The sequence below is a fragment of the Perna viridis genome, chromosome 9, assembly GCF_037379345.1.
Source record: "Perna viridis isolate PV_CMFRI_1.1 ecotype Kerala chromosome 9, ASM3737934v1, whole genome shotgun sequence".
Taxonomy (NCBI): Eukaryota; Metazoa; Mollusca; class Bivalvia; order Mytilida; family Mytilidae; genus Perna; species Perna viridis.
In genome coordinates this window covers 36,655,153-36,682,997 of record NC_142453.1, presented here as the reverse complement: position 1 = coordinate 36,682,997, position 27,845 = coordinate 36,655,153, and the positions used below count along the sequence as shown (strand labels likewise).

General features: G+C 31.8%; 2 protein-coding genes across 16 annotated transcripts in view; one reads left to right on the top strand and one right to left on the bottom strand.

Moving 5' to 3' along the window:
* The first annotated feature begins 29 nt into the window (after positions 1–29).
* LOC148608213 (HEAT repeat-containing protein 6-like) lies at positions 30–21,033 on the top strand. The gene is made up of 23 exons (XM_088545357.1): positions 30–244; positions 1,415–1,525; positions 2,193–2,333; positions 2,779–2,894; positions 3,105–3,219; positions 3,612–4,151; positions 4,441–4,563; positions 5,273–5,349; positions 6,400–6,529; positions 6,968–7,067; positions 7,363–7,828; positions 8,070–8,151; positions 8,911–8,997; positions 9,826–9,960; positions 10,351–10,473; positions 11,356–11,480; positions 11,972–12,132; positions 14,105–14,181; positions 14,780–14,857; positions 16,150–16,371; positions 17,081–17,210; positions 17,773–17,877; positions 18,912–21,033. Exons 1-23 carry the CDS (start codon positions 74–76, stop codon positions 18,962–18,964), a joined length of 3,468 nt encoding a protein of 1,155 aa, XP_088401483.1. The 5' UTR covers positions 30–73; the 3' UTR covers positions 18,965–21,033.
* A 2,007-nt stretch (positions 21,034–23,040) lies between these two features.
* The window catches only part of LOC148608212 (huntingtin-interacting protein 1-like), a 42,394-nt gene continuing 37,589 nt past the window's right edge, over positions 23,041–27,845 (bottom strand). For 4 of the 15 annotated variants that reach the window (XM_088547056.1, XM_088547068.1, XM_088547060.1 and 1 more), the window contains one exon: positions 26,837–26,975. Coding sequence is in view for 3 of the 15 variants with exons in the window: in XM_088547067.1 (XP_088403193.1) it covers positions 26,964–26,975 (12 nt within the window). In the remaining 12 variants the exon portion in view is untranslated. Of the gene's footprint in view, positions 26,976–27,845 lie in introns of all 15 variants that reach the window. The other 11 variants (XM_088547061.1, XM_088547064.1, XM_088547067.1 and 8 more) reach the window with 5 other exon arrangements.

Genomic DNA, 27,845 nt, shown 5'->3' with positions numbered 1-27,845 from the left:
GACTTTTACTTGTCATTTTTCGAAGACTCTAGAGTGCGTTGTTTCCACTGATGCATCAACAAATACCGAAACGATGGGAGATGAAGCAGGGTTTTTGGCAGCCGAAAGGGATCGCTTTGAACAATGTTACACAAGATTTATGAATTTTGTCAGTCAAGGGGATGATTTATCAAGAACAAATATCAATCTTTTGCTGGATGAAATTAATTCTATTGATTACTCATCAAAAATTGTCAGGGAAGAGGTGAATGTTTAATTGCTATTCTTTCATATCTCCTTTCTCCTATGTTCCGGTGTTATTTGATCCAAATCATTTGTGTCTGGATAATTGCTATTGAGGTCGGTTCAAGAGGTATTTCATTCAAAGTTACTGGAGTTATCCTCTAAATGGTCCTTGCAGTTGCATGGGGTAATGGTTTCCCAAATATCTTATGACATACATGCACATGTACAACTGTAAGTTACATTTTCATATAATGTGCCTAACACACAGTCAGATTCTTGGTTTCCAATAGCATTGGGGAAATGTGTCCTTGTTGAATTTACACCTTCATGAAGTTGATATCATGCACTTCGTTAACAAGTAGTGTTCTTTACTTTTATTGGAAGTAAAATAGGATGTTTCATGTTTAAAATTCACTAAAGTTTGCATCGTCAATTCTTCCCCCACAGGAAGCTCCACTGTTGCCTTTTTAAATCTTAATTTTATTTGGCATATTATATATTTACATGTTTGTTGTATATTTTCAATTGTGAACTTTAGATATAAAACATTGCTCTATTGGTCTGTTGGTAACATAATGACCTTTAGTGTGGAGGTTGTGGGTTTAAACCTTAGTCAAGTGATACCAAAGACTTTTGATTGGTGGTCATTCCTTAACCAAGCATACATGTATTGCATAAAGGAGATTTTAGGACAATTGGACGGCTGTAAGTCGGAATTACATGTATGTGTCCAAGTAGGTGACCTGTCTATCTGATCTATCTCTTAAAAAAATCCAGCTCAGTGTGTCTAATACAAAGTAGGGTCTCTATGGTCAATTTAGTTCATTTGACCCATTCTCTTTTCATATACTTTAAAACTAAATAAAAGCTAAGGAACATATTTTTCTTAATGACTCATTCATGCATGACAGCTGCTGATTCCTTTTAGTTGAATCTAAAGAAAAAAATTCCTGTCCCACCTTTACATGTTTTATTGATATATATTTTTTGAATTTATCGCTAAACTTTCATCTTTTAGTTGAGCACTAAAAAAATCCTCCAATAAGTGCCATAAATAGAAAATAATAAAAAAAAAAAAAATTATTTTATCTACCTACCAATCTTTTTTTCATCCAATGTGACCTAGAACAGACATATTTTTCCTTGCCCTCATTAAATCTCATTTAAATGTTTAAAATTTTAATTTCAGGAAGCCAATAATCTTATAAGATATAAGATATGCTGTTTAGTGCCCCTTCATGATGAACGACTCCTTGTCAAAGTTTGTCAAACTGTCTTCAATTTTACAGCCAGACAACAGGTGAAAAGCAATTTAACAAATATTTTATGATAAAATGAATTATTATAAATGTATTTATTATATCAGGTGATACCAAATGAACTTACACTTCATGTATTTGAAGAAGTTAATTTTAGCTGTTTAGAAAAAAAAATAGCATTATATAGTTTAAAATATTTATTTTGTGGCTACTTTTTGATGCATATTTGACCACCTTGAATTTAGTGAACATTAGAACACGGTGAAAAATACAACATTTATAGAAACAGCCTCTAACAAGTAGCTTTGTGAATTTTAATTCTTTATAAAGTCAATACTATGCATGTAATGTTTTAAACAAACATGTAAACAATTATGTTAGTTAAAATTAAAGTAAAAAATGGTTTAGTTTAGACATTTGTACAGTTTACTAAGGTTCAAATTACATTTAAATTGATATAAAGGTACTAACATTTGTAAAAAGTGTCTGGTTTAGACAGGTTTTCTGATTATTCAGGGTTTTGTTTAGATAGGTTTCTCTGTTTAATTAAGTGATTGTTTGGCAGAGTTTTGATTTTATACAGTTATATGCTATTAGAATGACCTATTAATGTACATTTTATTGCATTTTTGTCAGTTAAGTAACTAATGCTTCCAGTATCATGAGTTTTCAAATAATATATTCAGTTTGTATGACTTTGATTTCCAGTTAACATTATCCGAGCCATCACTGCTAGTTGTTACAGAATATTTGATTGGTGGAGCTCAGAGGTGTCAGCCATGGGCTTTGTCCATGATTTTACAGGCTTTGGGGGCTGTTGTTTATGAAAATGTTGGTCATCTAAGCAAGGTACTCATTCAATATTCAGGGCCCAGTGCCACAAAACTGGAGTCTGAGGACATTTGTAACTGGTTGTAACATCCCAAAACTTTTATTGCAGTAACAATGAAAATTGCATAAATTTTCTACTTTACTATTATATAAGTTTTAGGGCACCTAGGCCTAAATCATTAAGTTTTTTTTTACAAAAAGTAGTATATATAAAATGTATAATATGATGAATTACTTTGACATTTATTGACAATTAGGTACCAATATGGTCTCGCTTCATGTTATGTTGATACACATATATAGGGTATAGTTAACTTATAAATAAAATCTGAAAAAATGATATTTTATGAACTAGTAATGTTAGAACTGAAGAACTTATAGTACTTTTACCATCTGTTTTGTCCTGTTTTTTGTACATGTATGTGAAATTGTCAAATGTTCAAGTAGATGTTTTCTTGTATAGTTTCATGATATCCTGTTGAGTAGAAAAGGTATACTGGTTCCTTTGATAGAAGGAGGAGCTGCAGAAGAAGATGTACTAAGACAGGCAGTTCAGACTTTAGAGAATATGACAATAAAGTAGGTTGTTTTTGTGGTTTCTGGTGAAATTTGTTAAGAATAATTTCTTGTCTGACATGTATATGGACATATAATTCCTCATTTGTTAAACATTTTTCCACAGTATTTGTGGATTACATTATCGTAAACAATGAGATAAATTGATCACATTGTATAATTCACTTTTTTTCCTGGTCATTTGATTAGCCTTTTTTTAAAATTCTGTTTCAGAGTACCACCCCAACCCTATATGGAAGACAGATATGCTACATTGAGTTTTGAGATTTTTATGAAGTTGCTCCACAAGATTCCTGCAACAAAACTTGACCCTACAATACAGTGCAAGGTACCTTATAAAAACATAAATTGTAAACAAATTATATTTACACATATTAACCATGTTAACTTCCTCTTAATCAAAAAATAAGAACAATAACAAGCAAAGCTTTATGACCATTTCAGTTGGCTAATCTCCAAGATAGTTAGAGTTGGGAAACATTCACCAATCCATGTATACTATGGGAGTTGGCCACATCAACATGAATAATAATTTAGCAGCTCTTTATTCAGATGTCCTAGCAGTCAGACTCCTAATTAGCTAACAATTAGCAGCCCACTAACAAAACTCCAGTAAAGTGTAACCATGCCAGACCCATAAGGATAGTCTTGGTTGTCAAAAGTATATAATGATTTTTGTGAACTTTATACATGTATGTATGAGAGTATCCTTAATTTTAGGTTCTAATAAGTTCATTAAGAGGCTTACAGAACATATTATCTGCTACAAAAATCATGCCTACTGAACAACTAGGACCTTTACTGGCAGGAGTTAGGGCATCTATGTTCCATGGGATATCAACTGTACCTGTAGTGGTCCCTGAAACTCTATACCCCTCACCTATCAGTAACATTGAACCTGATGGCAAAGGTCATGCATCGCCCCAGAAACCTCAGTCTGATGATACAACAAAGAGTCAGAGTGGCAAAAAATCGAAGAAGAGGAAGCCTAAAAAGGGCAAGGATCATGATGGGAAACAGGCAGAGAATGATGAAGGTCAGAATGACTTGACCTTGAACTACAGCATGAGTGGTATGTCATTGGAAGGTCAGATGCAAGGTCGTAGTGAAGGGGCATCATGTTTCAGACCATCATGGGCAAAAATCAGCAGCTCTGAATCTGATTATTCTGACACTGAAGGGGGTCAAAGTTCAAGATACAGGTTGACATGTGCCAAGGTCAGACAATGTGCACTTGCTTGTCTTCATACATTAGTTAAGGTATATATTAGTTGATACTTTGTACTGCATGCTCAGGTAGTAATTTCTAAGTTAGTAACTATAAAGTAATCAGCAAGAAAAAAAGATAACCCCCTCTTTTGAAAGAGGCTTTTTGATATTGATGTTTTTAATTTTACTGTACAAACTTTTTGTCGAACATTTTTTTAAAATGATTTAAACATATTGATATTACTTATTTGATCCATACTACATGTAAAAGAGATCTTTTTACATGTATATATTTTTGTTTTAATAAGTAAACTGTAACATGCTAATTCTTATTTATCAGAATACAGATAAGAAACTGATGTTTGGATACTGGTCTTCATTCATACCCGACTCTGTAACATCAGGAAACAGTTCTCATATACAGACTCTATTTACCATAGTACTGAAGGATCCATCACCAAAGGTACAGGATATATAGACCTCTGTTTAGTTTTTTTAGAATCATATGACTTCCAGTATTTAGGAGATATTTATTGTCTGTCTGTCTGTCTGTCTGCCTTGCTGTCTATTGGTCTATGTTCCATATATCTTCAATTTATTTATTGGATCAGTATGAAACCTTTCAAAATTATTTTGAGTATGAAGCCAATATCTCTTATTGAGAATTTCCTCAAGTCCTTCCTCAATTCAAGATCTGACCAATCGAATCAATTGAAATTTAAGGTTTAAGTAAAATCTTATAGATTTAAGGAATATTTTTCTAGATTTTTTATGAATTTTTTTGTGTGATTCTGGCAACACTACAGGAAATAAGACAGGATTGAAAGTGGGTTTTGACATAATTATGTTTTTACAATAAAAATACTCTCTATAGGTATGGTAGTAGCACACATGTGTTCAGTTTTAATGGCACATAGGTTTGTTGGTGATAAAACCATGTCAGCTCGTACTTATTATCAATACTGGCATTAAAATAACTGTACAAGAGTTATGGCCCTTATCATTTTGAAAATTTGGGTGCACAGGAATCTTTGATTCCCATATAATGTTTTTCTTGTATTTATTCTATTTTTTGTATGTTCAGTGTGGAATTGGGAATCTTGCTTTTCTGACTGCCTTGTTGAGGAAAGTAAGAATTATCTGGTATTAAATGTGTTATTTTGTATTTTCAGTGTAGAATGGGTGCTCTTGCTACTCTGACAGCCTTGTTAGAGGGAACTAAGAATTATCTTGCGGCAGCAGAGGACATGTAAGTTGTTAAGTCCTACCACAAAAAAAATTACAGTTCTCTTGCCACATCTCCTTTGAGGGTACTGTACCTCAATAACAGTTATCATTACCATATCAGTAAAATGAAAACCACAAAAAAACATATCCATAATCATAAAAGTCACTCTCATCACATTTTGGGGCAATATAAATTTAAAAAGAAATACGTCCTCCTGCGTTCATTGATTCTCATGAAAAATAGTCTGAGAATTAAACAAAATTAACTTCGAATGTCCTCATGTTAGGTTTTTATTGCAGTAATGTGTCTAACATGAACACAAGTACTGTAAAGTGTGTTTAACAAGTAGACAAACATGTTAAATGCATGTGTTCCTGGTGTGAGGATAATATTTTAGAAATTCATGCTTTCTTATTCTTTATCACTGATATCAGAAACTGAAAGTATTTTTTTCACATGTTGAAAATTTCATTTCCTTATAGCTGGCTAAACTTTCCTATTTTCACACTGTTTATATAGCAAAATGGTGGATAATTGTTAATCAGGGCTGGCAAAAATATGATTACCAGTAATATGAAACCCTTGATTGGACTGAGCACTTCAGTGGACATATTATGGTATACAGCTGTCTGTTCATACACTCACTGTATTAACTCATACAATAATTTTGGATATACTAATAATTACAGAAGTGTCAACCTTTTCACATTCTCTGTAGTTTCTACAAATTTTTGATCTCAAATTATTCTCAACAGATTTGAACCTGTCAATAGAATCTGTGTTAAACATTTTTAAAAAATCAGCATTGAGCTGATCATTTAAAAAAATACACCTGAAAAAATGAACGGTCATTCAGTAGTATGAACATATCTTAATTGTTTGCTGCAATGATTGTCTTCATGGGCAAGCACACATTCATTTCTTATGGGTTTACTGATATTTTATTTCAGAGTGGAATGATCATATAAAGTACTTCAGCACATATGTTTATATTGGTTATACATGTGATATACATGAAAATGCATTATCTATCATTTTATCTTGAGTAAGTTTTAATGCCACATTTTTCAGAGACCAGGTGAGGACCGCATTCACACCATTTTCATCAGTTTTAGGATCTACAATACATGAACTCCATCGATGTTTACTGCTGGCACTGGTTTCTGAGAATTTCCCATTGACTCTTACACAGCTCATTAAGGTAACAATGTTTCACTGTTGCATGAGGAATACATGTACATGTATGTTTAGTACTATGTGCCTTTTTTCATAGAATACTTTTCCTCCATTTTATTTTTTCTTAACTAATCAGTTCTACCTGAAAATGATATTTATCAAAATGAATATTAGTTCTACTGGTATACTGTGGAAGTACTATTGTTCGAGGGATACCAATTTTCGTGGTTTTTGTGGGTAGACTAAACCATGAAATTGGTTCCCAACGAAAAGTAGATTTCCATAGATGGGTATACTGAAATCCTCAAAACCACAAATTCAAGAATCCACAAACTTGTATTTCTTCCCTAATCCACGAAAATTGGTATCCTCATATTAAAGTATTTTCACAGTATGTAGTTGTCATTTCTTTTTGTTTGACGTGTAAAACAAATCTTTATTTGTTATGATTCTACTGTTGTAGTGTATATCAGTTCTGATTAGTAATGTACCATACCAAAGAATGAGGCCAGGCTTGTTGTCAAGGGTTACTAAGAATGTTAAAAACTTTCTAGGACATAGAGGTATGTTTACATTTGTCAGAGTTTAGAGACTTCGAGTACAAAATTCAATTACATGTACATTTATCAATACAGTGATTGACTTAAGTTGTGGAAAGATTTTGTAGATTAAAAGAGATAGTTTAAGGATCAACAATACTATTTCACTCGTTGTTTGCAGAATTTCAGATGTAATACCATATATCATTTACCAAAAATCAAATACTGGTGCATTGTACTATACCATTTAGCAAATATTTAAAGAAACAAAGTTCATTTACTATAGTGACTTACATGTGTATTTCTACTTACATCATAGATCCTAATGTAAGAGTAGCCTGCCTTACTTGTTTTGGAGCAGTCTCTGCCATACAACCACCACTGATGGAAGTCTGCCATATAATTCAACCATCATGGACAACATCACTTACAGCCATCACTAAGGAAATAGTTGCTGCCAATAATCATTTAGAGGCAGCTGATTCTGGTTTCCATAGTAACCAGTCACCTGAATCTGGTAACCTAGACAGTGTAAACATGTCATCCAGTCCCTCCAGTCCATCCCCTGGTATATCAGGTATTCAGACTCCGGTATTTTCTGATCCTGCACTACAGTCCCAGGCGTCTCAGACATCATGGTTGATCAAGTTATGTGTTCGTAATGTTACCCCACAGCCCCGAGGGTTCAGTGAAGGTGGTGACTACTACACAGAACCACTTCCTGTCCGATTAGAGTCCTTACAGGTTCTTGCTCATCTGACAAAAGGATATTTCCCGATTATCAGGTATTTTAATTTGTCTCAGATATTTCTTCTTTAAAGAAGGACTTAAATGAAGTAGAAAATAATTTCAGATTCATATCTATCTAGAAGAAATGATACAAATATATCTCTATAGTAACTTGAAAGTAATAAAATAGGTACTAAACTTTACCACAGATTCTGATTATAAAAGGTGGAAATAGGATATTGCATATAAATGATATTAGTCTTACCTGGCTAATTTTTTGCTCTACATGTTTTTTAGAAACAGTCTGTCAGTATTAAGAGACCTGATCTGTCAATGTTTTGAAGATGGAGATAATGTCATTAGACTTCATACATCTAAGGTGATTAATTTTTAGATGAAAAGGAAATAAATGTGTTTAGGATATGTTTATATGGTATGCTTTGCAGTATTCCTGCTTTTTTTCTGAGCAAAAACGAAATTTGTCAAAATAAGAGTGAATTCTTGTAAATTGAAATGTTGTCATAAGGTTTTTTTTATATGCAACTTTAGAAAAAAGACATTTGGAATAGTTGAATTCAATTAAAAGGTTACAAAAACAATCATCTAAATTGTTAGAATTTGATTGGGTGTATTGTAATTTTTTACGCAATAGCACTGTTTGGTTATTTTGAAAAAATGTTTGTACTCTTATTGAAGTATGTTTTTCATATTGTAACTCACTATGGGAGAACTATTGTTTGTAGGGTACCAACTTTTGTTTAGTCAGACCATGAACTCAACTCTCAACGACATGTTAAGTAGAACTCCAGATAAGAATCATGCAAAATGTGATTCATGGGTGGAAAGCCTACATATTCTTATTTTTGATGTTTTGTTTAAAATGGTACAGTTAACAGATTAACTTGTGGCATGTCATATTTGTTCTTATGAGAAAAAATGATATAGAATGTACTGTAGAATTCAAAATTATGGGAGAAAACTCTGTAAAATAAAAAATCATTAACTGTTGGAATTTCAGTAAACCTAAAAAACTGATACTTTTGAGGACCAATACCCTCACAGTACATAGCTATCAAATGTGAAATGCGCTTATCAAATCAGACTTTGAAAATACATGTACATGTACATGTTGTTTCAGTTATTGGATGAATTAACTCAAGCCCTGAATAAAGACATACAGGCATTAGATTCTTCAGATGGAGCTCAGAGATTAACACTGCCAGAGGTTTGTTACCATGTTTCTACTTCAATATAGTTAAAGTACAGTGAAATGTGTCTGAAGTAAACCTGGAATGTACCCAAAAACCTGGAAAAACCTAGAATATACCAAAAAAACTGGTAAAACCTGGAATATACCCAGAAACCTGTAAAAATCTGGAATATACCCAGAAACCTGGTAAAACCTCGAATATACCCAGAAACCTGTAAAAACCTGGATATACCCAGAAACCTGGTAAAACCTTGAATATACCCAGAAACTTGTAAAAACCTGGATATACCCAGAAACCTGGTAAAACCTTGAATATACCCAGAAACCTGTAAAAACCTGGAATGTACCCAAAAACCTGTAAAAACCTGGAATATACCCAGAAACCTGTAAAATCCAGACTAAACCTTGAATATACCTAAAAACCTGTAAAAATTAGACTAATCCTGGAATATACCCCCAAAAAACATGAAAAAAAAACCAGACATTATCTGGTCCCTTTATTTCTATTTCAAAACATTTTGAACTTGAACACATGTATAAATGTGTACATATACATAAAAGGGGTTCAGTTTAACTTTCATTGTACAGTAGATACTTGTACATATGTAGATGTTGAATTATTGTGTACATTTTTATAAAATAACAAACATGCACTGTAACTGTTTCAAAAACATAAAGTGTAAAGTATCGAACATGTTTTGTAACTGTTTCAAAAATTTAAACTGTGAAATATCTTGCTTTAAGATACTGTCTTCTGAATACACTATACTACAAAACATGTGAAAAATATTGAACAGTTTAGAAATGTGTAATATGTTATTGATATTATTATTATATTTGTAGGTCCACCGTTTCTGGGACTACATTTTGTCTGGACCAGTACCTAAGATATTACAGAGAGAGGTCCACAACCCAGTAAAAGCTGTCACTTGTGATTGTATGTCAAACATAGGGGCAGATGTGTTCAACATTATTTCTGTAAGATACATTCCTCTGTAAAGATTGTTTGTCAAATATAGGGGCAGATGTGTTCAGTATTATTTCTGTAAGGTACATTCCTCTGTAATTATTTTATGTCTGACATACATGTAGCTGGACAAGTTTTTCTATGATTTCTAAAAATTTTCTGTCATATGAACACAATTTTTGTGGGAATGATTTGAAATATGGTATACATCTTCAGTAAAATGGTTTGTATCTTGTGTGGAATATTAATCTTGATCACTGTTTAACTTTCTGTTGACTAGAGTAGTGGCTGAAACTCTTCATGTTAAGGGCAGAAGAATATCTACCTTATGGACACATTTCTTCTATTTCTTTCATATTAAGTTTTTAATCTCTAAAAGCTGCAATTGTCTTTTTCTTCAGATGGATAAAAGAATACTATGCATTACATTGATACTGGGTCTGACGTCTGATGAAGATAGAGTAGTTCGGTCTTCTGCTGTTAGAACGTTGGGAGTTTATGTACTCTATAACTGCTTGAGGGAGGTATGTTATGTGCTGAATATTACATGTCAAAATCTGTATCACATGCTGTATGACCCCTAGAGTCTTATATTACCCCAAGGGCCACCAATGTGATGGGTAATATAGTGTTGATATGGCATTATATCATATGTTTTAACCTGAAGTATGTTCTACATGTGGATGTGATAAAGGTCTTGGTTTGTGATTTAGGGTATATGATAAAGGTCGAGGGGTGTGATATAGGGTATATAATATAGGTCTAGGGGTGTGATATAGGGTATATAATATAGGTCGAGGGGTGTGATATAGGGTATGTGGTAAAGGTCAAGGGGTTTGATATAGGGTATATAATATAGGTCTAGGGGTGTGATTTAGGGTATATGATAAAGGTCTAGGGGTGTGATATAGGGTTTGTGGTAAAGGTTTAGGGGTGTTATAAAGGGTATGTGGAAAATGGCTTGGGATGTGATATTGGTCTAGGGGTGTGATAATAATAGGGTATGCAATGTAGGCCTAAGGGTTTGTTATAGGGTATGCCATCTAGGTCTAGGGGTATGATATAGGGTATATGATACAGTTCTAGAAGTGTGATATATGGTATGTGATGTAGGTGTAGGGGTGTGATATAGGGTATGCCATATAGGTATAGAGGTGTGATATGGGATATGGAATATAGGGTAAAAGATAGAGGCTTTAAAAAATCACTTATAATGCATATACAAATAATGTATACTTCATTTTAGATGTAGGATATATTGTTATATGTTGTTCATGCAAAAAACGTTTAAATCCTTTATTTGACAGGAATACTCTAACAATAATACTTTCTTTGAGTAATTTTGAAATGAGGTCATTCTGTCAAAGGAAAGATCACAGAAATTATTTTATTTTTTTCAATTGTAGGATGTGAACTTTGTAGCAGATGCTGCCAATGCTATTCTGACATGTATGGCTGATAGTAGCTTGAATGTAAGGCTGAAGACAGCTTGGTCCCTGGCTAATCTATGTGATGCTCTGGTATTGAATAAGTAAGATTTTTTGCAAAACAAAACCAAAGATTTAATGTGATATAAAGATTATTTTTCTCTTTAAGGTAACAGATCTGTTGTAAAAGAATCTTTTTAGAATACAAAAAATATGTTAGCTTGTTTTTCATAATTATCATTAAGTTACAAATTATTTAATGCCTTTTTAATCTAACTGTTAATGACTAAATAAAATTGTATAGAAGACTGTGTACAATGTGTATTTTTTTGTCTCACCGGTGACAAGCATTAGTGTCAATGTTTAGATTTTTTTGTTCAGTTTTCTGATCACATCAATTTAATAGAAACCACTTGTGCATTATCAATCATATATGGTATGCAGTTGCATTAGCATGAATGGATTAGCATCACAACTTTGCAATTCTATATCTGTTTCGTACATATGCTCCTGTAGTCACTATCAAAGATTGAATAACAACAATCATGTGTGACAGATAAGACATGTCTCTGTGATAACAAATTATTTATTTCAGAGATGATGGGGACACAGATTTTATGGAAGATTTTTCTGACCTATTGCTACAGAAACTGTTCACCACAGCAACACATGCTTGTCAAGACAATGATAAGGTGAAATCCAATGCTGTGAGGGCCCTGGGAAACATCATGAGATATCTACCTACTAGAAGTTTAGGTATGTATTACCCAAGATAGATTTGTTGCTGCTAGGTTGCCAAGCTGAGTTGAAAGTTGTCTGTGTACACAAAGTTTAGATACATGTATATGTTACTAAAAGGTGTCATGAAACTTGATATTACTTAAGTTTGGGAATATTTTTTACTATTTGTGATGACTTTGACTAAAGTTATCATTGGAGTTGCATTTTTTTCAGACTTTTAAAGTGTAAGGGTTTTTAAGAGTCGGGCAAAATGGGAAAAATCAGAAACATACATGTCAATACCCCACCGATCTGACAATAAAATATTACTTAGGGATACCTGCGCTATTTGAAAAGACCATTATTTAATCTCTGCATCACTGTCTTTGCTCAAAAATTTTTCAATAGAATGTTAGGAAATTGAGGTTTTTGACAGAGTTATCTGCCCTTTAAATGTTCATTTTCAGTGCAGTTCAATGAAATTGTAATTTAATGGGCCAGCATGATATGGAAAATCCTCTCTGCTTTCCTTGATTCTGATGGTGAAACTAGTCAAATTAAACTATCAAAATGGTGGTTTTTTTCGAACCATGTTTCACCCACTGTCTGATTCTTACAGATACAGTCGACTCCACTTAATCGCATATCGCTTAACTGCATATTTCGGTTATTAGCATAATTTTTTTGCACAAAACCATTTCCTATTATTCTATTAGGGAAAAAATCGCTTATTTGCACAGGCCTTGGAGGTGCATTTCGGTTTATTGCATAGAGAATTTTGCCTCGTCCAGGTAAAGACAGGTTTTCCCAAATTCTATTTTAAGCCTTCGGGTCATAAATACGTCAATCATATTTATTGTTGTAAAAACTAGATTATCATCAATCAGGAGGTGTTAATAATGGATTAAAAAATCATGGACATAAAAGACAATATAAATGATTTCTAATTACATTAAAGTAAACAAGCACCTAGGTGAACAATGACTTCTGACGACATGCCGAACATCATCTTGTGATGCGGCTTGAGGTTCGGCTTGGGGTTTTTTTTGTCCCTATTTAAATTCTTCCGACTACAAATGATTATCAATGTAAATTTAATTTTCTTTCATGAGCTGAACAGTTTTGAGTGAGCTTGGGTTACTAGGCATAAATATCATACGAAAATTAAAAGTCATTCATTCAGTACAATGTCTAATGAAATTCAACTACCCTAAGGTGCCCCATACTATCCACTCTTCATAGGAATACATCGAGGTCAATGACGCGTATAATACACAACTATCAGTGTACAATGAACAGAGGATTAAACACACAGACCATTTCAAAAGCCCAAAAACTGCAAACATTGATGAATATTACACTGAATCCTGCCTGAAATATGAAATATGGGATTTGCTTTCGTAGAAAGGTCAGGAAATTACTTGACTATTTATAGATGAGAAACACGTGGTTTTACTTATAAATACACACAGCGTAAAGAAGGTCAATAAACAAGACAAACACAATATATATTATTATTTATTGATAAAAGAACAATACAATGAGAAGGTCTATAACAATTAAATACCAGATCAGAAATGTTGAACAGTGATATCCCTGGTTGATCCACAGTATCGTCGTCTTACCTGAACTCGCACTTCAGGTAATGTCGTAATTTCGGTTATAAGAATAGCCCGGTTATTTGCATATTTTTTACTGGCAAATAGGCTATGCAATTAAGCGGAATCTACTGTACTAACATTTAAGTATTTGTCAAGTTTTCTGACACATGGTCAAGGGCTTTTTGTAATACCAATTAGCTACCACTACAAGTTTTGATCTATAAATTATATTTTATTATGTCTTTCAAATAGGTCTTTTACCAAATTATTAGGCTTTGTGTAATGTTAGTTTTTACCTCCTTAAACAAAAGTTGTGTGTACAATTTGCCTTTACTTTCTTTTGTCTGAAAATAGCAAATTACTGATAATAAGAATAATGTGATGGCATCTTGATTTTTCTCCTCCAGCCAAGATCCCTTTTAGAACAGCAGTGGAAGATGGTGTTAAAGCATTAGTGAAAAATATCAGTACAGGCGCTATGAAGGTAAATCATTAGGACTGTCTATACAAATTATAGTTATATGGAACATACTTATTCAACACTTACTACCATAAGTGGCTACAATAATATTTATTTTTTTAAATAATTTTATTATCTGTATGACCTGAACCATTTCCTGGACTTATGCTGAGGAAAATATTGCAGGTCCAAAGAAAAAAGCCAGGGAAATCTCTTTAAATGTATTAACAGTACTTTTTTGTTTTGCTGGATAAAAAAAATATAGCCCCACGATCTCTATTTATATCCAGTGTTGCCAAGTTACTTGTTGTACTGTTCAAAGTAAGTCAGAAAGTAAAATCCAGTTACATTATGTCATTAGGAGATCATCTCATTGTCTTAAGGGGAAATTTACAAGCTAAGGGTGGATTCAAGTGTTCTTCTTTAGCTTTCTGTGCATCTATGGAACCAGCTTCTCTGACTACTTGTCTCATTTCAATCAAATTGTAGGAATGTGTGTGTACATGTCAGTTTAATGTTAGTTTTAAGTCCCATGACCTGCTTACATGCATTGTGTTTTGTTGATTTTTAGGACTTGATTGACTTACAGGGAAGTAATTATTTGTATTATCTTTATTTGTAGGTGAGATGGAATGCCTGTTATGCTGTCAGTAATTTATTTAGGAATAACCTGCTGAATCATGGCAACTCTCCATGGATTGTGAGTGAAGTATTTTAGGATCATTGAGAACAAAATGAATAAATCTCTTCTGGTATATGACTACAAAGTTAAATGTAATAAGTACACAGGAAAATTGCAACATGTGTTTAAAACCAAACTTGAAAAACATGTTTAGGACTTATGAATGAATTTATGAAAATTGTATTCATTAAAAATCATGAAGTCTTTTTATTTTTTCTCATATGACTTCATATGCAAATGTATGAAATGAGTTTTGGGAAACATGCATTTGTTTTCATGTGTGTTCTATATGCACACTTCCTTATATTTTCATATCTGTCTTATGGAAATATTTCATGTGTTCTGTTGCATATGAATTCATGTTAAATTTTCCTGTTTAGCCTACAAAGTTAATTAAACATGTTTGTTGGTTTAAATTTGATTGCTACATGAAGCCACATGTAGTTGATGAGATTTGTCCTTCTTTGTCTAAGAATTCGGCAAAATGTGTATAAGGTATGGCACATGAAGGGAAAAATAGAGATTTTATTGCATTAACTAAGTATTTAAAACCTCCAGAAATAACATCCTCTCTGATATAAAAAGCTTCTTAACAGAATCTGTCATTACTTTAGCTGGCACAAAACTACAGTGAGAAAGTACCTATTCCACAGCAACTGGTAACAAGAAATTACCCCACACTTTTTCCTTATATAAGCAGTAAATAAAATATCTATGTCACAGGTGTGTCAGGATAAATTTGAATAGCTTTTCAGTTGTTTTCAACATTTTTGGGGGCAAAAAAGACCAAATTGATAAATATGATTTTCCTCCTTTTACCTGATTCTCATACAGAATGGTAATTAAGCTTTCTAACTTCCAGAACTGAATCAAATTGGTATAATAGTATGTACATCTAAACTTCATTACAAAGTAAGCATCCTACCAAATCTAGAAGAAACATCCACAGGGTCTTGTTGCATTGAGAAAGAAGAGGGCAGGGGACAGTAAAAGTTGCAGACAGAATATCTTCATTTTGTGAAATTAATTTCATTTTAAAAAACTATTAAAATTCTTATGTAACAAATTTTGGTATGTGAACAGATTTTTTTTAAAAGCACAGAACTGTATTAAGTATGTTTGGTGTATAAGAAAAACACCAGGAACCTGTGAAGTAACTTTTGTGTTGAAGAAGTTGTTATTTGGCATGGAAATAAATAATAGAAGTTTTTATGTGCTATCAAAGTATCAAGGGATAAAGATATATTGATCATGTGTTATATGATGAGTTGCAGCTATGTTTGGTTGGTATGATGATTTTTTATTTACAGAAAGACATACTCCTGACCTTATGTTCTGTGGTCACAGATTGTAAGAATTTCAAAGTACGCATAAATGCTGCACTGGCTTTAGGATCCCCAGCAGAACGTTGTCACTATGGCAACCTAGATTTGTACCTTCATATATGGGAGAGTCTTATCAAAGGACTGAAAACTGCCGAGGAGATCACAGACTTTGCTGAGTTCAGATATAGAGATAGTTTAAATGATCATGTAAGATAACACATTGCTTTTCCAAGAAAAAAATCGAGTGATACAACATGAAAATTAAAAAATAACATAAAAAACAAGACAGTATCACCCTAATTGTTTGTTTCACCAGAGATGAATGTCATAAAAGGTGAGACTAAGGTATTACATTTGCAGCATACATGTTAAGATTTTATGTCAAGTTTTCTGATTAGGTCAGTTTGATCATGTTGACATGAGCCACTTGTGCTTGGTCAATCATATTTGGTATGCAGTTGCTTTACTGTCACTTTACCACAATTCTGTATCCATTTTATTCATATGCTCCGTCAGTCACGGTAGCGGTGTCAAAAAGTTGTATTGATATAATAAATTGTTCATAATATGAAAAAATAGTAACAATGTTAGCATCAATCAAATTTTGAATAACTGCGATATATCTCTGTGATAACAGTTTTTTCTGAATGCACACAAATATTTACTTGCGGTGTTGCCATAGATGTCACAGTAATAGGAGTTTGAGTCCCAGGGAGGGAATGACCAAAATATATATATATATATATATATATATATATATATATATATATATATATATGTATTACTCTTACATGCACATATGGCAAGTTTGATCAGTTTTTTTTTGTGTCATGATTCGATTCATCTTATCAAGGTGATTCTGCGTGTTGAATTCACACTGTTTTAGTCTAAACCTTTCTTTGATTATTCATTACAGATATGTACAGCTATCCTCCACATTATAATACTATCTGTCAGGGAAGATTTAATGTGTCTCAGTGATCTGCTGAAGAAGGATGATATCTCTCTATACTTTGATAGATTTAAACACAGTGCTAAACATAAAGGTAGATCAAAGAGCTTCCATTGTTCTGTGAAACATTTCCAAACTGAATCCTAATTTATCCAAAAACCATTCAGAACCAGAATTTTTTTTTAAAGTCTCATTATATCAGTTTTAATGTATTTTTAACCTTTGTAAACAAAACACTTGTCTATTCCAAACCAACTTTATAGTCTAAAAATAGATTCAGTTTATACAGGTATAATTGTAATGTATTGTTCAGTTGACTTTTGAAGTATGATGTACTGTTCCTTATAATGTGAAAGATGTGATATTTATATATTTCCTATTTTTGATAGCCATATATAGAAGATTTTTCTAAATATGTTAAATTGCCATTTTCTGAGATATTTATGAGTTACATTAGACTGAAAATAACACTATTGTATTTACAGATCTAGCTTCATTATAATGACAGTGTAAAGAAAAAACAGTAAGAACAATACTTTCCCCAAAAACTCATTGGTGAAACTAAACTAGTCATTTGACTGTAATATCATTAAATGCAGTTATAGGCTAAGAAAGTTAAAAATCTTCCTCATCAGCTGTTACTATTTGTATTTCAGACTTACCTAAGGCTGTAGAGAAACTTAACCTGTTGTTATCGGAAGGATTATCAGAGAGAGAGACTATTGTTGTGAATATATTGATTGATCTCTGTTCTGTTGAAGGTATGCTATGGTAGAGATATTATTGTGTAGAACAATGTGATTGAGACCACTCTTAATTACTCATTATTCATTGCAGTGTTAGAAGCAAGTTCTTGCCTAGGTTTGCCCAAAAGACAAATTTACATAAACCTGTTTCTTTGTTTGCTGAATAGTGAAATTTTAAAATATTCTAAAGGGAATATTACTTTAACCTGCCTATGAATAATTACCTGCGGATGTGATTTTTTACTCATCTATTATTTCTAAAGTCAATGTATATACCTCTCATCACTAGAGTGATTATACTGCAGTAATCATGTTTTTCATTCCAATATTAATAGGAGAACTAACGCTCTGTGAAAAATAATGACAAATATAGTGCCTACTCATTTTAAAATAAGCATAAAGCCTGGCATTTAGAATTATTTCTTCAGTATTCTATTTATTTTACAGATTTTCATCATAATCTATTGCTTCATTTTAACATAGATCGTGAATTATGTGTTTGTCAGATTTTATTCATGTTATGACATTTTAGCAGGGGAATGTTTGAGAATGAAAGTACTAAAAATAGAACTTTTGGGTCAGTCAGAAGTTTTTCGAATATATCTGAAATACTGTTAGGTTTAGGCAAATTCTGACTAAGTGAAAGTGTTAAGCCTGATAAGATCTATCTGTGCTCAAATTTTCGTGTTAATCTGTTTTACCATGTTGAAGTTCTTGCCCTTTTTCGAAGTTTTTTTTGCTTTTTTTAATGTTTTTTTTCTGAAAAAATCTTTTCAAAAACTATGGGACAGAATTTAAAAAAAAAATTGATGTAATTGTTCCTTAGCTATGAGCTTTTCAGAATTTCTATCCAAGAAATATCATGGCTGCTTTTACAAAAATAGAATGTTGCTTATCGAGCCAGGTGAGCGATTCAGGCTCTTTGGAGCCTCTTGTTTTGTTGTAGCTATTCAATAGCTTGTGTCAATATAGTTGCTACTGTATTGTCAATATACAGATGTATGCATTAAATGAAATAGCTTTTTTATTTGGACATTTTCAATTTTTAGCTGAAGAAGATAGGAAACCAGAGAAATCGGCATTTAAACAGACATATGACTAAAAGGAGAGAATCATTAACAATACTGGGAGGATTTTGTTACATCTACTGATAAGCTGGAATTATTATTGTGAAGCATCTATAATGATGTCATGTGAAAAACTGCAACATATGTTTTGATAGGTTTAAAACATGTGTAGGACCAGTATGGAAATATATATTTTTGTACACATACAACACATGATAGTATATACTTTTCCAGAATCATACAAGATCCATTCATATGTAGTCTTGTACATAATTTATTGTTTCCATTCAAATTTTATTTGCTTTTCAGGAATCAATTCTTTGGTCTTAAACATTGTTTTTCATACTAAATATATGGAATTACTTGTATATGTTGCAATTAGTTATTCCTACTGTAGAGTGCTAATTTATTGAGTTACGGTTCTTTGAAAGTTCTGATTTGTGGATTATGGAAGAAATGCAAGTTTATGGATTCTTGAATTCATGGTTTTGAGGTTTTCCGTATACACATCAGTGGCAATGTCCTTTTCGTTGGGAACCAAAATTTATGGTTTGCCCTACACATCAAAACCACGAAAATTGATACCCCATGAACTATTGTACTTTCACAGTACTTTCACAGTAATTCATTTTAAATGATTGATGCTTTTGTTAAACAGATAATTCTCTATGACATGGTTGTTTTATCTACTTCTTAGATGGCTAGATAATTTGAAATATCTCACTATGGATGATGTGATATGAACTAGTGATATGAAAAATTTGATATTGCAGTAAGATTTTGTATGATTGCATTGGATTGTCTATAAAACCTTATGGTGAAAAGTGATGTGGATCTCCTAGAACAACTGGTGACATTATTTTCACCATGAAAGATGCGGGATGTCAAACAGACAGAATCATAGAGGAAAAGGTTTAACAACTAGTGGAAGTTGAAAACTCGCTTTATTTAATTTACGATCTTAACGAACTCACTGAGGGTTTTTTTGTTATGATGTTGAATTTAATAATTTGAGTTGAGTTGATATTTTCAATACTAAACTTTCACTCATTACAAAAAGTATAATATCTTTCAACCTATTGTTAGTATGACTGTGATTTTGGAAATTGATAAAATAATATTAGTTTTGAAGACTGGCCATTATTATATGAATTTTGATTCTTTTTATACTCGTCAGTTCAAGCCCATATACAATTTAATGATTATTTTCTTTAGCTGTTCTATTGTCGAGGCAGAGTTGTCTTTCTTTTTATTTGTTATGCATTTCTCAGTTTATATAAACCAATCAACAGTACTAACGATTGATATGCACAACTAAAAAGAATTTTATAACTCCTTACGAAAAATTCCATTGTAATTCTGCAGTTTTTGTTAAAGTGCCAATTGTTGACAAAATTCTGATAATTGTATTTTTTTTAATTTCTCTGTTGACAAAAAAGTGATTTCTCACGAATTTGAAAACAAATAATTATTTTGTAGGAACAATAACTTTCAGAAAAATTTTTGCCACAAAATAAGGCGGTAAATGTTTGTTTTCATCAAACTACCAACAACCGAAAATTGTCTAGGTAACAAAATCATGGCCAATTTGACAATGTAAACGTGATCTGGATTTAAAATGTCATCGGATTTGAGCAGTTCACATTTTATGGAGAAGCTGTTTTGTGATATGAATGAGCAAGTTATTTAACACATTTTAAAAAATGTCAGTAGGTGTCAATAAATCTGTAGACCAATTTTTTTTTTAAAATTTGAACAATGTTATGTATGTGATGCCGAGTATAGAATTCTTTACTTTCAATATCGATGTAGTTCTATTTTTACCTGATAACTGATTGAATGATCTATATTGTTGGTCATAGAGACTTTTCAGTTTAGATCTGCTGCTATATTTCTTATTCAATGCAAACTCATTATTGGTTTGTGCTTGTTACTTCATTTGATTCATAAGCTTGAACATCACCCTTTTGCCATATTATGGTAAATATAAGTGGTTCAGCACCTGTGTATGAGACATTTTAGTAGTAAAATATGATTAAAAAACAGTGATGTTAGATGCTAGACAGTTGCAGTTGAATTTTCAGAAAATAAAATATAAAAGTCCTGCTTTGTTCTTCATTTACATTAGGATTCTTATCACATGTGACCTTCCTATGATCTAAATAGCCAAGGCCAAACTTTGGTAGTTGATGAAAATGATCAGAATGTCTCTTGTTCTGTCTGTTTCTTCCTCACACTTGTATCCTCAACCACACCAAAACTGCTGGCTGGAGTTATATGAAATTTTCAAGACATGATAATTTGGTATTGCCATTGGAGGTAGGGTTTCCATTAACAAAGCATGAGCTTTGCAATTAACTCAGATGGACTGAAAGGATATCAATATGTATCTTCAACTCTAAACCACTTGGTTGATTTTAATGAAACTTTTCGGGAATGTTTTTAATTAATACCATTGTGCACTTGCTATCTTGATTTTTTATCTGAATGAATTAAGGATTTCCATTAGCATAAAATGGACTTTGCCCATAACTTGGATGGTAGAGGTTACCATTTTCTATATGATTGAATTCTAAGAAGTTATTAGGAAGTTATTTTATCCAAATGATATTGTGGTTGTTATCAGTGTAACAAGGACTTAGCCAGTGACTTGTATTGATATATGTAGTACAAGTATGTATTTAATATCCCCAACTCCTCTTTATCAATGTATTATTGTTAAAAATTCATCAGGGAATGATTCTTTGGTACTTATTTCAACCTTTTAGGAAAATGTTGCAGTCATAGTCCTTTAGTTTTCTTTCCAATTCCTTTCAAATTTTATTTTTATTTAAACATTTAGGAAGTGATAATTAAGCAGTGCTATTGTACATACACTCTTTTAATTTGACTTAACTTGTTTACTCCGATTACCAATAGTTAAAAAAATCAGTTGAGGAAATTTCATCAAAACTTATCATGAGCACTCAATTATGTTATAGATATTTTCATTGAAGGGTTCAGCAAACAATAGCATTCAATGTGTACACTTTAAATTCTGTGATTGATTATTACCAATCTTTGGCTGTTGACTAACGCTGTATTACAAAACACAACATACCAATAGTTAAAAAAATCTATTGTGAGGAAGTTTCATTAAAATTCATAATGATCACTCAGTTATGTTGTAGAAATTTTCATACAAGGGCTCAGCAAACAATAACATTCAATGTGTACTTTTTTGGTTTTTGAATCCTTCAAAATAACAAATATCACTGGTCTATCACTGGAACTTCCCTACTATTTCTGATCACTACACAAAAATATAGTCCAAATGTAATTCCTTTTATATCATTCAATACCTCTTTTATAACAAGTAAATATGTTTCTTGCAATTTATCTGCTCAATAATATTCTGTTATTTATGTAAATAAAATTAAGATTTAGTCTTCATATCAACTCAAAGATTTGAGGGACTCCTATTTGACCTTGAAAGATATTTAGTAATAAATTTACATTTAGGGAATTTATTTTTTGCAGTAATGTGTCTGGAAGGATAAAATGTGTTTAATATCTTCATTTTAAAACACTTATAAGTCAAATTCTCCATCCTATCACTAATATTTTCCCATTAATAAATAAGAAGTGACGAGCAGTAATTTAACCAAGTAAAATTGGCGGGAAAAATCAAATTGATTAAAATGCCTCGATTATGAAAATCTTGTGTTAAGAAAATTATTTTCTTAAGATGGATAAATACTCTGTAAACACAGCTTTTGAATGTAAATGCACATTATCACTTAGATAGAATTGAAATTGGGGAAAAAGGTGAAGTGGAAAAAAAAATGTAAATGTGTGTGAAGTTGGATCAGTAGTATAGATTGACTTTCAGTTTCTACATATTAAAAAAGGACAGTTCTTTATAGTATTTTACATGCAATGTATGATTACAATTTTATTTAACATCATAATATCTTTGAAATTTTGTTCATGCTACAATTTTCACAATAATCCAAAACCACCAGTGCTATCAACACTTTGATTGATTCTGTAGTCTTGAAGGTTAATTGAGTATTACCAATCTTTGACTGTTGGCTAATGCTGTATTACAAAAGACAAAATAAAACATACCAATATTTTAATAACTTTATTCTATATCAGCTGTTTTATGTCAGAGAAAATTGTTTACATCTTGGTTCTAATTATTAACATGTAACATAAATCAAAATTGACAATGTTTACCTGTGTGCACAAATTCTGCTGCTAAATTGAAGAGGAGATAGAAAAAAAAATCACAAGATGCCAAGTAAGATTTCAAGGCTCTGAAATCATAAGATGCCCTGTAGTCACAGGGCTCAGAAATCACAAGATGCCCTGTAGTCACAGGGCTCAGAAATCACAAGATGCCCTGCAGATATAGGGCTTACATTGGAGGTAAGATAGATTGTACTATAAACTGGAATTCTTTATCATAAATTCAGGTGTGTCATACGACTAAATAACGTGTCACTAGAAATGTAAGTCACAACAAAAGGATTAAATTGAATGGTATATATGGATGACACAGACCAATGAGACAATGCATTAGCCAAACACAGAAAATAAAAATGGCTGAACCTCAGTATATGAATATAATAATATATAACATAATCTATAACTTGTAAGTGAACATTTCACACCTCTTCAATACACAATATCTGCATTTCAAAGCTATATGTACATTTTTGCCCTTGATGTTTTGTATTATTGAGAAAAAAAAACTTTTTTTTTTTGCAAATTTAAGGCAACACTGTCACAGTACTTATCTATTCATAAATGGTGATGTTAAGAGTTCAACAAAAACATTGTGTTTGTAAATTAGACAGACAATATAACCAATAGTGAGTATTAATCAACTAAACACAGCACAAAACCTTTAACATGAACGACATCTGTATGATCATGAAAAATGATTAAGACTGATTTCTTTTAAAGATTAAACTGTTTTAAAATTTCGTGAATCAATCACTTTCAATTCATAATTTCCAAACATGATTTTCTTCCATTTAGGTTTCAAGTGAAAAAAAAAATACCATTGTTTCTATTTTACTATTATTTACTTCAGATCTTCCTAATTCCCACTTTTACTTTGTAAAAATCATCTCTGAATTTAAAACCATTAAAGCCTGGCTGTCAGACCAAAAGTTAATACACACATTTACATTAAATATGAGCAACTGTTTCACAAATCAAGTGCCTTAAACTACAAACAGATATATCATGTATCTTTAACCTGGTCAAAATAATAAATACATACAAGGTTATAAACACAATGTTAACAAGTCAAGGATGAGGCCATTTAGGGTGACTGATAATAATCAAATACAAAAAAAAATCAATGAATGCCTTTGTCAAGGAGTACACTTCAGTAAGGTCATCACATTTTTAATAATATCAGCTGTACAACTGCTTATCTCCTTAAAAAAAAGTGAATAAAATTTTGTTTAAAGAAGGAAATTTAACATAACTATTGGTTATCAAAGTGAAAGTAGCAATAATGCCTCATGTAAATGTTTGAGATTCTTATTGGAAAGGAAATGAAAAAAAAACATCTACAAAACACTGAAGAAAGCCAGTTTAAAATAATGCACAGTTTAAGTTATGACTAGAATTGAATTACACCAAACATTTATAGCACTTTTGAAGTCGAAATAGACAATAATATAGAAACATAATAAAGTATGGTGGTTTGAGTTCCACAGCAGTGTCACTAGTCGAATAAAAATAAAAGGGGGGTGTCCATTAGACACACACTCAAACAGTAACAGATGTAGCCACTAGCTGAATGTAATCAAATGAAGTGAGAGAGGATGTTCATAAGACAACCACTCGAGCAGTTACGGAGAAATGAAACAAACAAGAAGTTCTTATAACAGGTATTTCAAACATCGATTCAATATATACTACCCAAATAATAATATAAAGCACAGTAGTACGGACAAATCAGAAAATTTATTTTATTTCATGTGTCATACTAATACTCTAATCAACGTGTGAAAAAGATAAATTTTTTTTAAAAACCATAAGCTTACAAGATATATATAAAATAAGTGCATTTAACAGTACATATTAATGCTGGTCATGTCTAGAATTGTGACCGAACTATACCAAGGTAAGACACTATAAAAAATTCATATACAAAAAAAATAATGACACCACACACTGTAATTATCTTAAAATCTTTCTTTACAAAATGTTCTCTTTATCAAAGTAAAAACCATGAACTTGATTTATAGGGGGTACTGCAGATAACACACACACACACCACAGAGGGTAAAAAGACCAATTATTATCTAGAGACAGACTTAAGGGCATATGCTGCTTTTCTACATTCTATGACACACATGTACAAGGTAGTTTGGGAAGAATTAACCCCATAAAACTCCTTTAATATTGGTATCAATTCAAACAAACTATTAATCCATTTTATACAGAAATAAAACATCATTTGATGATTATAACAATGAAATAAATAACATGCTGATTAAAAATAGTAACATAACAAATAAAAATAATATCATTCATAACTCATAACAAATCATTCACATGTAACAATGATTAAATGGATATATCTTTTTTTTTGTTTTTGTACAACACTGCCCAATTAACTATGGACTTAACTATCAAAAGAAGGCAGTTAATTATACCTTGTAACAGTGGTCCGGAAGGAATTATTTTCAAATGGGCCATTTTCAGCATTTATTACCATTCTTAGTAAAATCCTGTAACTTTAATGGGCCATTTTCAGCTTCAATAGGCATATGGCCCATGACCCCTGTCTTTCCCTATCACTGCTTATAGTGGGAAATTTTCAAGAGGTTATAATTTTCGTAAGATTCAGCTAATCGCAAAATTAAAAGCTACCCCAATTTTAGGCCAAATATTTCACAGTTATCACTTGTAGACTTTACCTATGGGCACAGAATATATAAATTGCAAAAAAATGAATTCCCCCGATTCACAGAGAAAGTTCCCTGTTATACACATGATACAGTACATGAATTCACACTTGTCATTTTGCTCTAAATGACCCCAGAACTGTCTCTAAGTAACCTTCTTATGTCAGAAAAACAATGTAATTTAATTTTTAATCTTTCAGTTGAAGGAAATTTCTGTATGAAAACAATATGAAATCATATTACATGTACATGATGTATTTTCTGCAATAGGATCCAAAATCTACTGACTGATCACCAGTTACAATTTGCCACTTTGCAGTGCTTAAAATTAATCAATATAAGTTATAAGAAGAATTTACATAATGTCTTCATAAATTATTCATCAATATCAAAAACATCTTCATTACAATTTATTCTAAATACACACAACAAAACATTTCATAAATTTCCACATAAAATCTAGCATTTACAAAAGAGAGCTAGGAAGAAACGAACCAATATACCAGGAACCAGCTTTTGGATTTGGCACACTAAGAAAACCATTAAAAACATTATCACTCAGTGCAGGATCATAACAGGTTTAGAATGGATCAATCTAGAGCAGAAATGTGTCTTTACCCATCATAAGAATTCATAAAGGCCCTTAGAGCATTTTTTCAGAGACCATATTGGGTAATCAATTTTTTGGAATCATGCTTTGAGTTTTAAAAGCAAGACTGAGTTTCTCTTGATTTTGTTCGTGATTGGGCAATGACACAAATTTTAAGACTTACAGACTGATCCTAACATAGAAGAAAGATGTTCAAAAACCTGTGTAAGAGCCATGATTTACTGTTACCATCACCACTATATGGAGGTTGAAAAACAAAAAGCAATTTTATGGTCCACACTGGACCTGCAGTAGCATGATCTACTGAAAAAAAAATTCACAAAATTTTGGTCCACAATATCGACAACAATATCAAACATTTGATATGTTCATGGTTTCCATAGCAACTGTACTGGTCACCAAAGCAACTGGAACCCGTTTTAGTTCTCCGAACTTGTGACAGGACACAACATTTAGCTAGCTTGGTGATGAAGCTGATTTTTACAGTGCTAAACAACAAACATCTCTTTACTTCTTTGTCTGAAAATATAGAATGTCATAAATAAAGTGTGATCAACAACAAAAGAACTATCACATACTGTTATACAGTTAAGAACAAGGTTGTTATACTGTTCTGTGTCTCAGTTACATAAAAGGCCTATAGTGAGTTTATGCTGGATGGAGAGATTGATGCATGAACTCTAATTCCTATCCCCAAATTTTTTGTTATGGCAAGGAAAAAAACAAAACAACACAGTTACAAAAGGATGACTACCGGTAAATGATGAAAATGTAAAAATGTGTACCGGACCCAGTTTAATAAGAAAATCTCAAATTGAGATTTTCCTAAAATCCTCGAGTTTTTCCTCAAGTCTTCAATTTCAAGCCATCTGATTGGTCAAAATTTGAGCTGAGGAAGGATTTGAGGAAAATCTCAATTTGAGAGTTTTATGAAACCAAACACAGGTAAACCAAATTTTGAATTTTTTTTTTTTTTAAATCAGCATCCTTCATCAACTTCACCAAGGAGTTCTTCACATCGCACCTTCCTGAACAGGTATAAATCATTCTAATGAAATGTATACCATAATTTTTTTTGGCAGGGCAGTAAGTAAATCTGTAAAAATCATTTACTGAACAAAAACCAACTGAGAAGTAATAAAACACAACCATGTTCTTTAAATATCAACAAAATTAACTGAAGAAAGAAACATGGCAAAAACATGTACAACAAAATGTTTCCATGCTCAGTAAACACAACTACTTCTATTTTAAGTAAAAAACTAAAAATAGCTCAAAACAAAAAAGCAATCATGATGAAAATAAAGTAACTACAAGCAAACCCCCTCTTCCACTAAAAATAAAGACAGGTCATTACATAGCCACAATGTATTTTTCAACTCAAAACAG